This window comes from Phyllobates terribilis, unplaced genomic scaffold (assembly GCF_046119375.1).
Source record: "Phyllobates terribilis strain yellow unplaced genomic scaffold, ASM4611937v1 Scaffold_12__6_contigs__length_324123572, whole genome shotgun sequence".
Taxonomy (NCBI): Eukaryota; Metazoa; Chordata; class Amphibia; order Anura; family Dendrobatidae; genus Phyllobates; species Phyllobates terribilis.
Window position 1 is genome coordinate 138,444,343 of NW_027362772.1, and position 13,498 is coordinate 138,457,840.

Below are 13,498 nucleotides of genomic sequence, written 5' to 3' on the forward strand. Positions count from 1 at the left end.
GCCTCCCCTCTTCGCTCCCTTTACTGACAGGTGTCTCTGTAGCTTCTCCGCTCCCCGCTCCCTGTACTTACATGTGTCTCTGTAGCTTCTCCTCTCCCTTTACTGACAGGTGTCTCTGTAGCTTCTCCGCTCCTCGCTCCCTTTACTGACAGGTGTCTCTGTAGCGCCTCCCCTCCTCGCTCCCTTTACTGACAGGTGTCTCTGTAGCTTCTCCGCTCCCTTTACTGACAGGTGTCTCTGTAGCTTCTCCGCTCCGCGCTCTCTTTACTGACAGGTGTCTCTGTAGCGCCTCTCCTCCTCGCTCCCTTTACTGACAGGTGTCTCTGTAGCTTCTCCCCTCCTCGCTCCCTTTACTGACAGGTGTCTCTGTAGCTTCTCCCCTCCTCACTCCCTTTACTGACAGGTGTCTCTGCAGCTTCTCCGCTCCCTTTACTGACAGGTGTCTCTGTAGCTTCTCCGCTTCCTTTATTGACAGGTGTCTCTGTAGCGACTCCCCTCCTCGCTCCCTTTACTGACAGGTGTCTCTGTAGCTTCTCCTCTCTTCGCTCCCTGTACTGACAGGTGTCTCTGTAGCTTTTCCGCTCCCCGCTCCCTTTACTGACAGGTGTCTCTGTAGATTCTCCGCTCCCTTTACTGACAGGTGTCTCCCTATGCGCACATATGTGGGGAAAAACTGCCATGGCTACGACTTGGACTAGTCATCTCAGATGCTTAGTTCCTGACCAGCCCTTCTAGTTATGTTTTCACTGTAGCACGCCAGCTTTTCATATTACAACAAACAGGTGTCTCTGTAGCTTATCCCCTCCCTGCTCCCTTTACTGACAGGTGTCTCTGTAGCTTCTCCTCTCCCTTTACTGACAGGTGTCTCTGTAGCTTCTCCGCTCATCGCTCCCTTTACTGACAAGTGTCTCTGTAGCGCCTCCCCTCTTCGCTCCCTTTACTGACAGGTGTCTCTGTAGCTTCTCCGCTCCCCGCTCCCTGTACTTACATGTGTCTCTGTAGCTTCTCCTCTCCCTTTACTGACAGGTGTCTCTGTAGCTTCTCCGCTCCTCGCTCCCTTTACTGACAGGTGTCTCTGTAGCGCCTCCCCTCCTCGCTCCCTTTACTGACTGGTGTCTCTGTAGCTTCTCCACTCCCCGCTCCCTGTACTTACATGTGTCTCTGTAGCTTTTCCTCTCCCCGCTCCCTTTACTGACAGGTGTCTCTGTAGCTTCTCCGCTCCCCGCTCCCTGTACTGACAGGTGTCTCTGTAGCTTTTCCGCTCCCCGCTCCCTTTACTGACAGGTGTCTCTGTAGATTCTCCGCTCCCTTTACTGACAGGTGTCTCCCTATGTGCACATATGTGGAGAAAAACTGCCATGGCTACGACTTGGACTAGTCATCTTAGATGCTTAGTTCCTGACCAGCCCTTCTAGTTATGTTTTCACTGTAGCACGCAAGTTTTTCATATTACAACAAACCTGGCTGAAATGATGACGCCTGTGTCTGATTCATTAATTAGTTGTCGTGTTCCGGCTTAAAAAGCGTTGGAAAGTCACAAAATTGTGTTGCAACTTAAGACTATGCTAAAATGTTGCGACTTTAGTATTATCACACCATTTTTGCTCAACGCCGACAAAGTGGGTGTAGGCATGATGAACGGCGGCCTCAAATCTTAATTCACCAGGGACCGGAGTAGGATTCATGGCGAGGCGCACACTGAGGTGTTCACTACTCATCTGACTCCAGCATACCCCCTCATCAAGACTGGCGTGAAAATCACTGGTCTTCATAAATTGAGGCCATAGTGTTTTGGAAAATTGTCTAAAGAGTAACTAAACCCTAAGGCCATGTGCACACGTTCAGTATTTGGTGAGTGGGACAATCAGAGGAAAAGTATAACAGAAACACATCACCACTTCTGTATTTATCACCCACTCCTGGTTTTGGCTTACAAATACTTATGTAGAAAACTCACCAAATACTCAACATGTGCACGTGGCCAAAGCTGTTTTTTTTATTATATGTTGCAGAAAATTATGGTACCTACAACATATAAAAAAAAACTGCTGAAGATGAACTATTTTTTAATTTTCATTCTGCAAATACAAACTATATTTGCAGAAAAAAATAAATCTTTGGTTGCATTTTATATTATTCCAAAAATGTTGTTTGAATATTGTGTAAAGTGTAAATATTATATTGTTAATGTAATTCGTCTATCACTAGTTCTCGGTGCCGCCCTTTGGTTTATTCTATTCTGCTTCCTGGCACATCAGTGGGCTATGTCGATACCTGATGTCTATCCATTGGGAGCTGGCAGCGGCCAAACTGCTATTGTCTTCTCCTTTTTTTCTATTCCTTGCTGGGTAAGTTACTTTTACATGTTGCCATGTCCTAATTTCTTACCATTAAACGCCAATATTCAGTGTATCTAAATCAGTACTATCATCGCTCAGTGCGCACAGGCTGACATTGTTCTCGACAGTGCGAGTTATGTTTATACAGGACGATGTTTTGCCGAGAACGATGATCTTTTGTGCAGCACAAAAGATCTTTTTACCTGGCTAGTGAATGCTTTGCAAACTCTTTAGACAGCCAAGTTATCAATATTAATTCACCTTTAGTTAGACAGTTTTAAATTAGGCCAGATTCATCAAAAAACATGAACCACTGTGATAAATCTGCTACATTTTAAGACAGTCTAGTCTAAGTTTTCACTGTCTATGAATTAGACAGTATTGATACATCTTCACCAGTATGTGTGCACATATTTTAACAGCATTTTAGCAGTGATTGACCAGTTGGCTGTCACTGATAATGCTTTGTCATCCGGGTACAATAGAACTGAACATACAGTACAGACCAAAAGTTTGGACGCACCTTCTCATTTCAAGATTTTTCTGTATTTTCATGACTATGAAAATTGTACATTCACAGTGAAGGCATCAAAACTATGAATTAACACATGTGGAATTATATACTTAACAAAAAAGTGTGAAACAACTGAAAATATGTCTTATATTCTAGGTTCTTCAAAGTAGCCACCTTTTGCTTTGATGACTGCTTTGCACACTCTTGGCATTCTCTTGATGAGCTTCAAGAGGTAGTCTCCGGAAATGGTTTTCACTTCACTGGTGTGCCCTGTCAGGTTTAATAAGTGGGATTTCTTGCCTTATAAATGGGGTTGGGACCATCAGTTGTGTTGTGCAGAAGTCAGGTGGATACACAGCTGATAGTCCTACTGAATAGACTGTTAGAATTTGTATTATGGCAAGAAAAAAGCAACTAAGTAAAGAAAAACGAGTGGCCATCATTACTTTAAAAAATGAAGGTCAGTCAGTCCGAAAAATTGGGCAAACTTTGAATGTGTCCCCAAGTGCAGGTGCAAAACCAATCAAGCGCTACAAAGAAACTGGCTCACATGAGGACCGCCCCAGGAAAGGAAGACCAAGAGTCACCTCTGCTCCTGAGGATAAGTTTATCTGAGTCACCAGCCTCAGAAATCGCAGGTTAACAGCAGCTCAGATTAGAGACCAGGTCAATGCCACACAGAGTTCTAGCAGCAGACTGTTAGAACTCTCCTGTTAGAAAAAAACTATTTTGCTGGTCACATGACCTGTTTTGCCTATTTAATCCTGCTCCGCCCTTCTGGCCTTGCTGGACTTCATTGTAATTTTTACTTTTAAGCTAGCCAGGTGCTTTGTTACCTTACTCAGTCAGTTTAGCTAGGTCTTTTGACCTCTATGTTCTATGTTGTTTGTTTGTCTTTTTACTGCTACAATTTCTGCTAGGAGGTGTCCATCTTTCTCCCAGTCCCTAGTTCTTGTAGGGATCCCTTCCTCACATCTATAGGTCTTCTTTCAGACTAGCTGAGGACTTTAGCGGGTCTGATCGCAGGGTCAGGTTCCCCGTTACATCGTAGGGATCTAGCTTAGTTCTATTGTAGGGACAGATCTCCTGTCTTTCCTTAGTGCTTGTAGCAGATCATAACAGTAAGTCCAGCCCAAAAAAAAATTTCTCTAAGGAAAGACCTCCAGTTTCCATCATGGTGTCGGTTCAGGATTTGGCTCAACGCCTGCAGGGACTCTCTCTGGAGGTGGCCGATCTCCAACAACACGTGAGTAGCTGTTCTGGAGCGCATTTTGTGGAGCCAAAGGTACGATTGCCTGTTTTATTTTTTGGTGAACAACAAGATTTTTTTTCCTTTAAAAATGCTTGTTTATTGTATTTTCGTTTGAGACCCAGATCCTCTGGTGATGAATCACAGCGCATAGGGTTCATAATGTCACTTTTGCGCAAAGAACCTCAGGGATGGGCCTTTTCTCTCCAACCTAGTGATCCGTGCTTTAGATCAGTGGATAGTTTTTTTCTGCTTTGGGGTTGTTGTATGATGATCCTGATCGTGTCTCATCAGCTGAGACGGAATTAAGACATTTGAGGCAGGGATTAGGTAATGTGGAAAATTATTGTACTCACTTCCGTCGGTGGTCTGCTCAGGTGGGGTGGAACGATTCAGCTCTGAAAAGTTTGTTTCTTGCTGGGCTAGGTGAAAGGGTTAAGGATCTGCTGATTGCTTATCCTACACCTGGAAACTTGCAGGAGGCAATGCAATTAGCTATACGGGTGGACAGGAGACTGCGTGCAAGGGTTAATGAGAGTAAATCCTCTGCCATGTCAGCTCCGAGTCTTGAGAGGGTCTGTACTGACACTGGAGAGCCGATGGAGATTGGGGCGATGTCACCCCGCTCTCAGGAAAAAGACCGCAGGTTTTCTGAAGGTTTGTGCTTTTATTGCGGAAAATCTGACCATTTCATTAAGAACTGTGTGCTTCGTATGAACAAAGAAAAAAAAAAGGTCAGTTACGCCCATATAGCCTGTTTAAACACTAAGGGTGTATTTCTTTCTGCTACTACCACAGCTCAGGAAGAATTAATTGAATTTCGGGTATTTGTGGATTGTGGTTCTACTCTGAATGTGATTGATGGGGGATTCTTGGAAAAACTTAATTTAAAACCCAAACCTTTGTCATCCCCTATTGCCGTGGTTTCTGTCGATGGCTCTCCCTTGAAATGTGTTACTCACAAGGTTTATGAATTTCCCCTCACTATTAATGGTATTCACCAAGAAAATTTGGATTTGGTGGTATTAAATAATTTGCCTTCTCCAGTAATATTGGGGTTACCCTGGTTAAAATTGCACAATCCTGTACTGGATTGGTCTACCAATGAAATTAAGTCCTGGAGCCCTAAGTGTTATGACAAGTGTTGTAACGGGCGCATTGCTGCTGTGGATAAAGGGGAATTACCTGTACCTATTCAGGATTTTTGGAAAGTTTTTTCTGAGGAGGAGTCGCAAATTTTGCCACCCCATAGAGACTACGATTGTACCATTGAATTTGTCCCTGGAGCGACTCTTCTTAAAAGTCGTCTATTTAATCTTACTATTCCTGAGAGAAAGGCTTTGGAGGAATACATACAGACGAGCTTGGCCGCCGGTCATATCAGACCCTCTAAGTCACCTGTGGCTGTTGGATTTTTTTTTGTTAAAAAAAAAGGCGGTTTACGTCCTTGTTTGGACTTTCGCGAGATTAATAACATTACTGTACGCAATCCCTACCCACTGCCATTGATTCCTGATTTGTTTAACCAGTTAGTGGGGGCCAAGTGGTTCTCTAAAATTGATCTCCGGGGGGCATACAATTTGTAGCGCATGAAGAAGGGTGATGAATGGAAGACTGCTTTTAACACTCCTGTGGGTCAATTTGAGAATTTGATTATGCCTTTTGGTCTTACCAATGCACCAGCATTTTTTCAGAATCTTATTAATGACATCCTTAGACCTTTGATCGGCAAAAATGTGGTTGTGTATTTAGATGACATTTTGATTTATTCGCCTGACCTGGAGTCTCATTGGCGGAGCCTAAGTGAGGTATTGCAGTTATTGATTGACAATTCGCTTTTTGCTAAGCTGGAGAAATGTGAGTTCGCTGTGCAGAGAATTAGTTTTTTGGGCTACATTATCTCCAGCGAGGGCTTTGAGATGGACCCGGTGAAAGTTCAAGCTGTGCAGGAATGGCCTAGGCCTATTGGTTTGAAATCGATACAGAGGTTTTTGGGTTTCGCCAATTATTACAGAAAATTCATTAAAAATGTTTCTATTATTGTTAAACCACTGACCGATCTCACCAGGAAAGGTTCTAATACGGTTCAGTGGACTACTGAGGCCATTGAAGCTTTTGTGTTTCTAAAGGAGAGGTTCAGCTCTGCCCCCATCCTTATGCAGCCTGATGTGACTAAGCCATTTTTGGTTGAGGTTGATGCTTCTTCTGTGGGGGTCGGTGCGGTGTTGTCTCAGGAAAACAAGGATGGAGTACATCCCTGTGCCTTTTTTTAAAAAAAAAATTTCTGAGACTGAACTTAATTACGATGTTGGTAATCGGGAATTGCTGGCTATTAAACTCGCATTTGAACACTGGCGTCATCTCTTAGAAGGTGCTGAATTTCCCATTCAGGTTTTCACTGATCATAAAAATCTGATCTATCTTGATGCTGCCAAGCGCTTGAATGCCCGTCAGGCTAGGTGGGCACTTTTTTTTTCGCGGTTTAATTTTTCCGTTACTTACATCCCGGGTACCAAGAATGTTAAAGCTGATGCGTTGTCTCGCAGCTTTTCTCCCATGGTCAGTGCTGAGGAAGAGGAGAGCATTTTACAAGAAGGTGTTGTGATTGCTGCATTGGACTCCGTTTTGGAAGATGAGATTCTTAAAGCACAGGAGAATGCCCCATCTAACACTCCCCATGGGAGGTTGTTTGTGCCTAGGACCTTTAGGAGAGATTTGTTTGTTGAGTGTCATGAGTCTCGGTTGGCAGGTCATCCTGGAATTTCTGAGACCAAGAGACTTGTGGGTCGCAGTTTTTGGTGGCCTGGATGGCAGAAGGAAGTCATTAAGTGGGTGCGTCAATGTACTGTGTGTGCTAGATCTAAGTCTTCACATACTCCTGCTGCGGGGTTGCTTTGCCCTCTGGAGGTTCCTAGTGCACCTTGGACACATCTGGCTATGGACTTTATTACTAACCTTCCCCCCTCTGAGGGTTTCACGGTCATCTGGGTGGTCGTGGACTGTTTTAGCAAGATGTGTCACTTGGTTCCCTTCATCAAACTGCCCTGCGCTAAGACACTCGCTAAGGCCTTTGTCAAGGAAATTGTCAGACTCCATGGTGTTCCTACTGACATTGTTTCTGATAGGGGACCTCAGTTCGTGGCTCGTTTTTGGCGTGCCTTTTGTGACAGGTTGGGAGTTCATTTGTCATTTTCATCTGGATATAATCCCGAGTCTAATGGCCAGACAGAAAGGAAGAACCAGGATGTTGAGCAGTTCTTGCGTTGTTTTGTGGCAGACAATCAAGAGGGGTGGTCTGAGTTTCTGCCGCTTGCTGAATTTGCTCTTAACAACCATACATCCTCTTCTGCTGGGTGTTCGCCTTTTTTTTGTTGTTCTGGGAGACATCCGTCTTTTGGGTCATTCTCCAAATTGGTATCGGCTGTGCCTGAGAAGGAGAGTTTTTCCGGTGATTTGGAAAGAGTTTGGACGGATGTGCGTGGTAATCTTCAGGAGGCTAACAAAAAATCTAAGCGGTACTTTGACAGGAAACGTCAAGAGGTTTTGTTTACGGTTGGTGACATGGTTTGGTTGTCCTCTAAGAATCTGCGTTTGAGGATTCCTTCTAAAAAATTGGGTCCCAAGTTTGTAGGGCCCTTTAAGGTGCTTCAGGTAGTTAACCAATCTGCTGTTAGGTTGGAGGTTCCTACCTCCTGGAAGATTAATCCGGTGTTTCATGTTTCTCTATTGAAAAAAAGCTTATGTATCAGATAGAGACGCCACTGCCACTGTTCCTCCGGTGGTGGAGGACGGGGAATATGAAATTTCCCGCATCCTTAATTCTAGACTGTATAGAGGGAGTTTGCAGTATCTCGTCGCTTGGAAGGGTTTCGGTCCCGAGGATAACTCATGGGTGAGGGCAGATGATGTTTCTGCTTCCAGACTTGTCAGAGCGTTTCACAAGAGGTTTCCTGATAAGCCTGGGCCTAGGGGATCCAAAGGATCCTCATAGAAGAGGGGGTACTGTTAGAAATCTCCTGTTAGTTTTTTTCTATTTTGCTGGTCACATGACCTTTTTTGCCTATTTAATCCTGCTCCGCCCTTCTGGCCTTGCTGGACTTCATTGTAATTTCTACTCTTAAGCTAGCCAGGTGCTTTGTTACCTTACTCAGTCAGTTTAGCTAGGTCTTTTGACCTCCATGTTCTATGTTGTTTGTTTGTCTTTTTACTGCTACAATTTCTGCTAGGAGGTGTCCATCTTTCTCCCAGTCCCTAGTTCTTGTAGGGATCCCTTCCTCACATCTATAGGTCTTCTTTCAGACTAGCTGAGGACTTTAGCAGGTCTGATCGCAGGGTCAGGTTCCCCGTTACGTTGTAGGGATCTAGCTTATTTCTATTGTAGGGACAGATCTCCTGTCTTTCCTTAGTGCTTGTAGCAGATCATAACACAGACACATCTCTACAACAACTGTTAAGAGGAGACTTTGTGCAGCAGGCCTTCATGGTAAAATAGCTGCTAGGAAACCACTGCTAAGGACAGGCAACAAGCAGAAGAGACTTGTTTGGGCTAAAGAACACAAGGAATGGACATTAGACCAGTGAAAATCTGTGCTTTGGTCTGATGAGTCCAAATTTGAGATCTTTGGTTCCAACCACCTTGTCTTTGTGCGACGCAGAAAAGGTGAACGGATGGACTCTACATGCCTGGTTCCCACCGTGAAGCATGGAGGAGGAGGTGTGATGGTGTGGGGTGCTTTGCTGGTGACACTGTTGGGGATTTATTCAAAATTGAAGGCATAATGAACCAGCATGGCTACCACAGCATCTTGTAGCGGCATGCTATTCCATCCGGTTTGTGTTTAGTTGCACCATCATTTATTTTTCAACAGGACAATGACCCCAAACACACCTCCAGGCTGTGTAAGGGCTATTTGACCAAGAAGGAGAGTGATGGGGTGCTACGCCAGATGACCTGGCCTCCACAGTCACCAGACCTGAACCCAATCGAGATGGTTTGGGGTGAGCTGGACCGCAGAGTGAAGGCAAAAGGGCCAACAAGTGCTAAGCATCTCTGGGAACTCCTTCAAGATTTTTGGAAGACCATTTCCGGTGACTACCTCTTGAAGCTCATCAAGAGAATGCCAAGAGTGTGCAAAGCAGTCATCAAAGCAAAAGGTGGCTACTTTGAAGAACCTAGAATATGAGACATATTTTCAGTTGTTTCACACTTTTTTGTTAAGTATATAATTCCACATGTGTTAATTCATAGTTTTGATGCCTTCAGTGTTAATGTACAATTTTCATAGTCATGAAAATACAGAAAAATCTTTAAATGAGATGGTGTGTCCAAACTTTTAGTCTGTTCTGTATGTGATATCACCTTCACTGAATCTCATTGGTCACAGACATAATATTAAAACCTAGTATTGTTCTGGCGTAGTAAGCAATTACCGTAAAGATAACCGCGCCGATTTTAATTGTATATCTCATTCTTTTTTACTAGGTGGTGTTGTCATACTTGGCATTTATACGCTTTAGCTCTTCTCCTGCCGAAGATTATAAACATTCTCTGAAGGAAGATGCTGTTCCCGTCTTTAGGAGCCTGTCGTTATTAAGCGTCAGCCAGGGTGACCCGTTACAGAACAGTAGCACTGTTTCTCGTTATGAGACACCCACTTAGGAAATGAACCGTTTATTCCAAAATTGACGTAAAAGTAAGTTACAATGTGGTAAATCAGAGTAGATATATTATTTAATCATTAAATCCAAAACGCACTCACTATTTACAGCACTTATAGTAATAATGACGTAGAAGAGTTACATCCTGCTTGTGTGACATGTACTCTGAACATGTATTCTCCACTATTTCCCTCCCTGAAATACCAGAGGTAACAAATCATACGCCTCTTTTTTAATTACTGTCTCTAATGCTCCATTCACCTCTGCTTTAACAGACATTGGCTCTACTTACAGGCATCTGTAAATAGGGCCAATGTATGTGAGAGATTCATATAAACTGTAATCCTTTACATTGGTAATCCTATCCACCGCAAGCCCTAGTAGCATCAAAACAATCCTGCACAGACAAATATTTACTTCTGACATATGGTGGCATCATTTAGTGAGCAAAAATATTGGTACTTTTCTGTACTGTATTCAGAAATCCACCTTAAAGAATCACTCCCATGAGGGTTTCTTTCATTAAATCTGTGTATATATTGTAGGGATTCACGCTCTCGGGTAGGCATTAGAATAAATACAGGCATCGGATTCTTGCACTAGTTGCACAGCACCAAAAGCAAAACCATAAACATTAATCCCTAGCCTTGTCCAGGCGCTAACTAAACAATATAGATCCTGGCTACTTCAGACACCCCTGAGCTAGTCCCAGTTCGGTCCCACAAAACAGGTATCCATAGCAGCCAGTGATGCTTGCAGTTTGGGGCACACGGCCTGTGCAGTCTCTTCTCAGACAGACTCTGGCTTGTCTCTCTGTTCATCTCCAACACAGTCCAGTCTGCTCAGCTTCCCCCAGCAGACTGACTAAGGTGAACATCTAGCCTGGTAATAATATGCAGAGCTAGCCAGGTGCACCTAATCAGAGCCTGTAAAGCTAGGATTTAACCCTAGACTACCTGGCTTTGCTGCAATGTATATGTAGTGTAGTGTGAGTGTATTAATATACAAGGATCCAGCACCGTTCTGCTCATCTTCTCAGTGACGTCATCACTCTTCAGACTCTCCGAGTAACACTGTACTCTGCCAGACCCAGAAGTGGCTTTTACCAGTCACAACAAGACTGCATAGGAGTACATTGTAAAAGAGACTTCTGACTGACGCATAAAGTGAGCCAGCTACTCTGAAGAGCAGTGACGATACTGAGAAGATGAGCCCCGAGAAGGCAGCGGTAGGTGAGCATATTAATACACTCACACTCTACTACATGTAAATATACACAGATATAATGAAAAAAAATTACATGGGAAGGCTTCGTTAACCTGTTGCTGGACAGTGAAAAAAAATACTCTCTGTATAGCTGTCAGCTGCTGCGCCTGACTACAGGATGATTTAAGGGATGCTGTCAGTGTACTCTTGCTAATTTTTATGGTCTGTACCAAGAAGCCGTTACAGTATTCTCTGGGTGTGTCTTTAAAGGGGTTTTCCATGAAGAAAAGTCCTTTTGATCAATAGATCTTGGAATAATAACTTCCACAATTGGATGTATTTAAAAAAAAATATTCCTGTGCTGAGATAATCTTATAAATGTATACAGGCATTACAGTATGGGACCACAGCTGATTCTTTTTGTGAGATAAAACATTTCCCTGCCTGTTTTTAATTTTTTTTTTACCTCAAAGAAAGAATTATTTGCCATCCCGTGCTGTAATGTCTGTAATGTGGTATGATCAGACCATGCTCCTGTACGGTCAGACACAGCCATTACACAGTACACAGCAGGGGCACATTTATAAGATTATCTCAGCACAGGAACATTTTATTTAAACACATCCAATTGTGAAAGTTATTATTATTATTATTCCAAGATCTATTGATTAAAATAAACTTTTGTTTGTGGGAAAACCCATTTAAGCTTATACTCTGCTTTATTACCCCCTTGTAAAAGAACATAAAAATTAGCACTAAATAAAAAGGCCCATATCACGTTATTATTGCACTGTACTACTTGTGCAGTACTATGCATTATCTAATCTGCCAGTGTTTACCTGGCATCTAGCCTAGAAGACGGAGCAGTTCATAACTGACATGTTAACGTTACACTGCAGGTTGATGCGATTTTGGTGATACCCAGTTTATTTTTTTTCTATGATTTGCTTCTTTTGCACAAAAACAACTTTTTTTTTTCGGTCGTTATATTCTCAGAGCCATAACATTTCCATTTTTCTGTATACAGAGCTATGTGAGGGCTTGCTTTTTGAATGATAAGCTCTAGTTTTTATTTGTACCATTTTGGAATACGTAAGACTTGTTGATCAATGTTTTTGGGGGGCAAGAAGAACAAAAACAGCCTTGGCGGTATAGTTTTTCAGATTTTCTTTTTAACGCTATTCACCATGCGGAATAAATAATACTATAGTTTTATAGACCAGGTCAATACCAAATATTTGCCATTTTTGATGGGATTTGGTTTTTCTCAAACCATTTTTTATTACTAAAACTGGGATTTAGTTCTTTTTTTACAAGTAATACAGTGCATTATCCAGTGTTTGACTGATAAGTAGACTATTAGACCCTGCTTTTGGCAGGATCTATTTGGCAAAACGAAGACCTCATGGAAGGTGATACTAAAAACCAAGGCAAAAAGGTCAAGGCTCAAAATGTCCTGCTTCCTAAGGGCATACGGAAAACCTTTCACCGTGCAAATACAATGATATTTTTCTCTTTTCCTCTTCTATAAGTAGCAACGAGCATGGTGTAAAAAGCTAAACTATGATATTTTCATAGAGCTCTGCTCTTACCTGCTGCGCTCTTTCTGAGACAGACGTTTCCTTGCAATATGCATCGATGTGCACGAGAAACTGACCAGGGTCACGCTATAAGCAGTAGAGTTTCCCTGACAATGTTTGTAATGTTTGTCAGCCTCCATTTCAAGACATACAGTCCTAGATGAAAAGACAGACCATAATGAGACTCAGGATTTCAGAAATAGATTTACTATACAGACTGCTGATTTATGGAAAATAAACAATTATAGCTATACTTCTTTCTCTATGTATAAGCTATGCAGTAAATCAACAGGTCATAAAAGTCAGCTACTTGCAGTAAAGGGGTACCTTCTCTAAATATAACAAGTATGAGATTTTTAATTACTATTCTAAAAGCATAGCTGCTTTCTGAGTGAGATGATTGTAAAAATCGGATGAGTTCTAACCGTTCTTTTGACAGACATCACTCGCCCCCAGGTTATTCGATGTGACCATGCACATGTGTGATTTTTTTCCTCCTGTATAGTAGAACAATGTACTTCTGATTGAAGGTGCACCAGTAGGGGCCCAACCCGTAAACCTTCTTCAGACAGATTGCCCGTAGTGCAGTGGGATTCCACTATCACCTCGCGCTGCACTTCTTACAAGTTCTCAGCATCTTTTTGTGTCACCTAATCTATGGGCAATCTGTTTGTCTGAAGAAGGTCTATAATACACCGAAACGTCATATATATTTTATTGTTGATTGAAATTAAAATTACTTCTTTGCATTGTACTTGAGCGCCAAGTTCTTCATATACTTTATTTTTTCATCGGACCACAGGAAAAAAATTGCAGCATGCACAAGTTGCATCTGATATGGGCCATGCAAGTCTATGAGTCCGTTGAAAAAATCGGACCTCACTCATATCCAAGTGCAGTCCAATTTTCACGGCCAGACTGAATGGCGAAGGTGGAGAAACTTGCTTTTTTA

General features: G+C 42.6%; 1 protein-coding gene across 2 annotated transcripts in view; it reads left to right on the forward strand.

Moving 5' to 3' along the window:
* Positions 1 to 13,498, forward strand: part of SYNGR4 (synaptogyrin 4) — a 51,975-nt gene that overhangs the window by 35,999 nt on the left and 2,478 nt on the right. For both annotated transcript variants that reach the window (XM_073656307.1, XM_073656305.1), the window contains exons 4-5: positions 2,209 to 2,348; positions 9,585 to 9,795. In XM_073656307.1, the coding sequence (XP_073512408.1) occupies positions 2,209 to 2,348; positions 9,585 to 9,761 (317 nt within the window). In that variant the 3' untranslated portion in view covers positions 9,762 to 9,795. The remainder of the gene's footprint in view (positions 1 to 2,208; positions 2,349 to 9,584; positions 9,796 to 13,498) is intronic.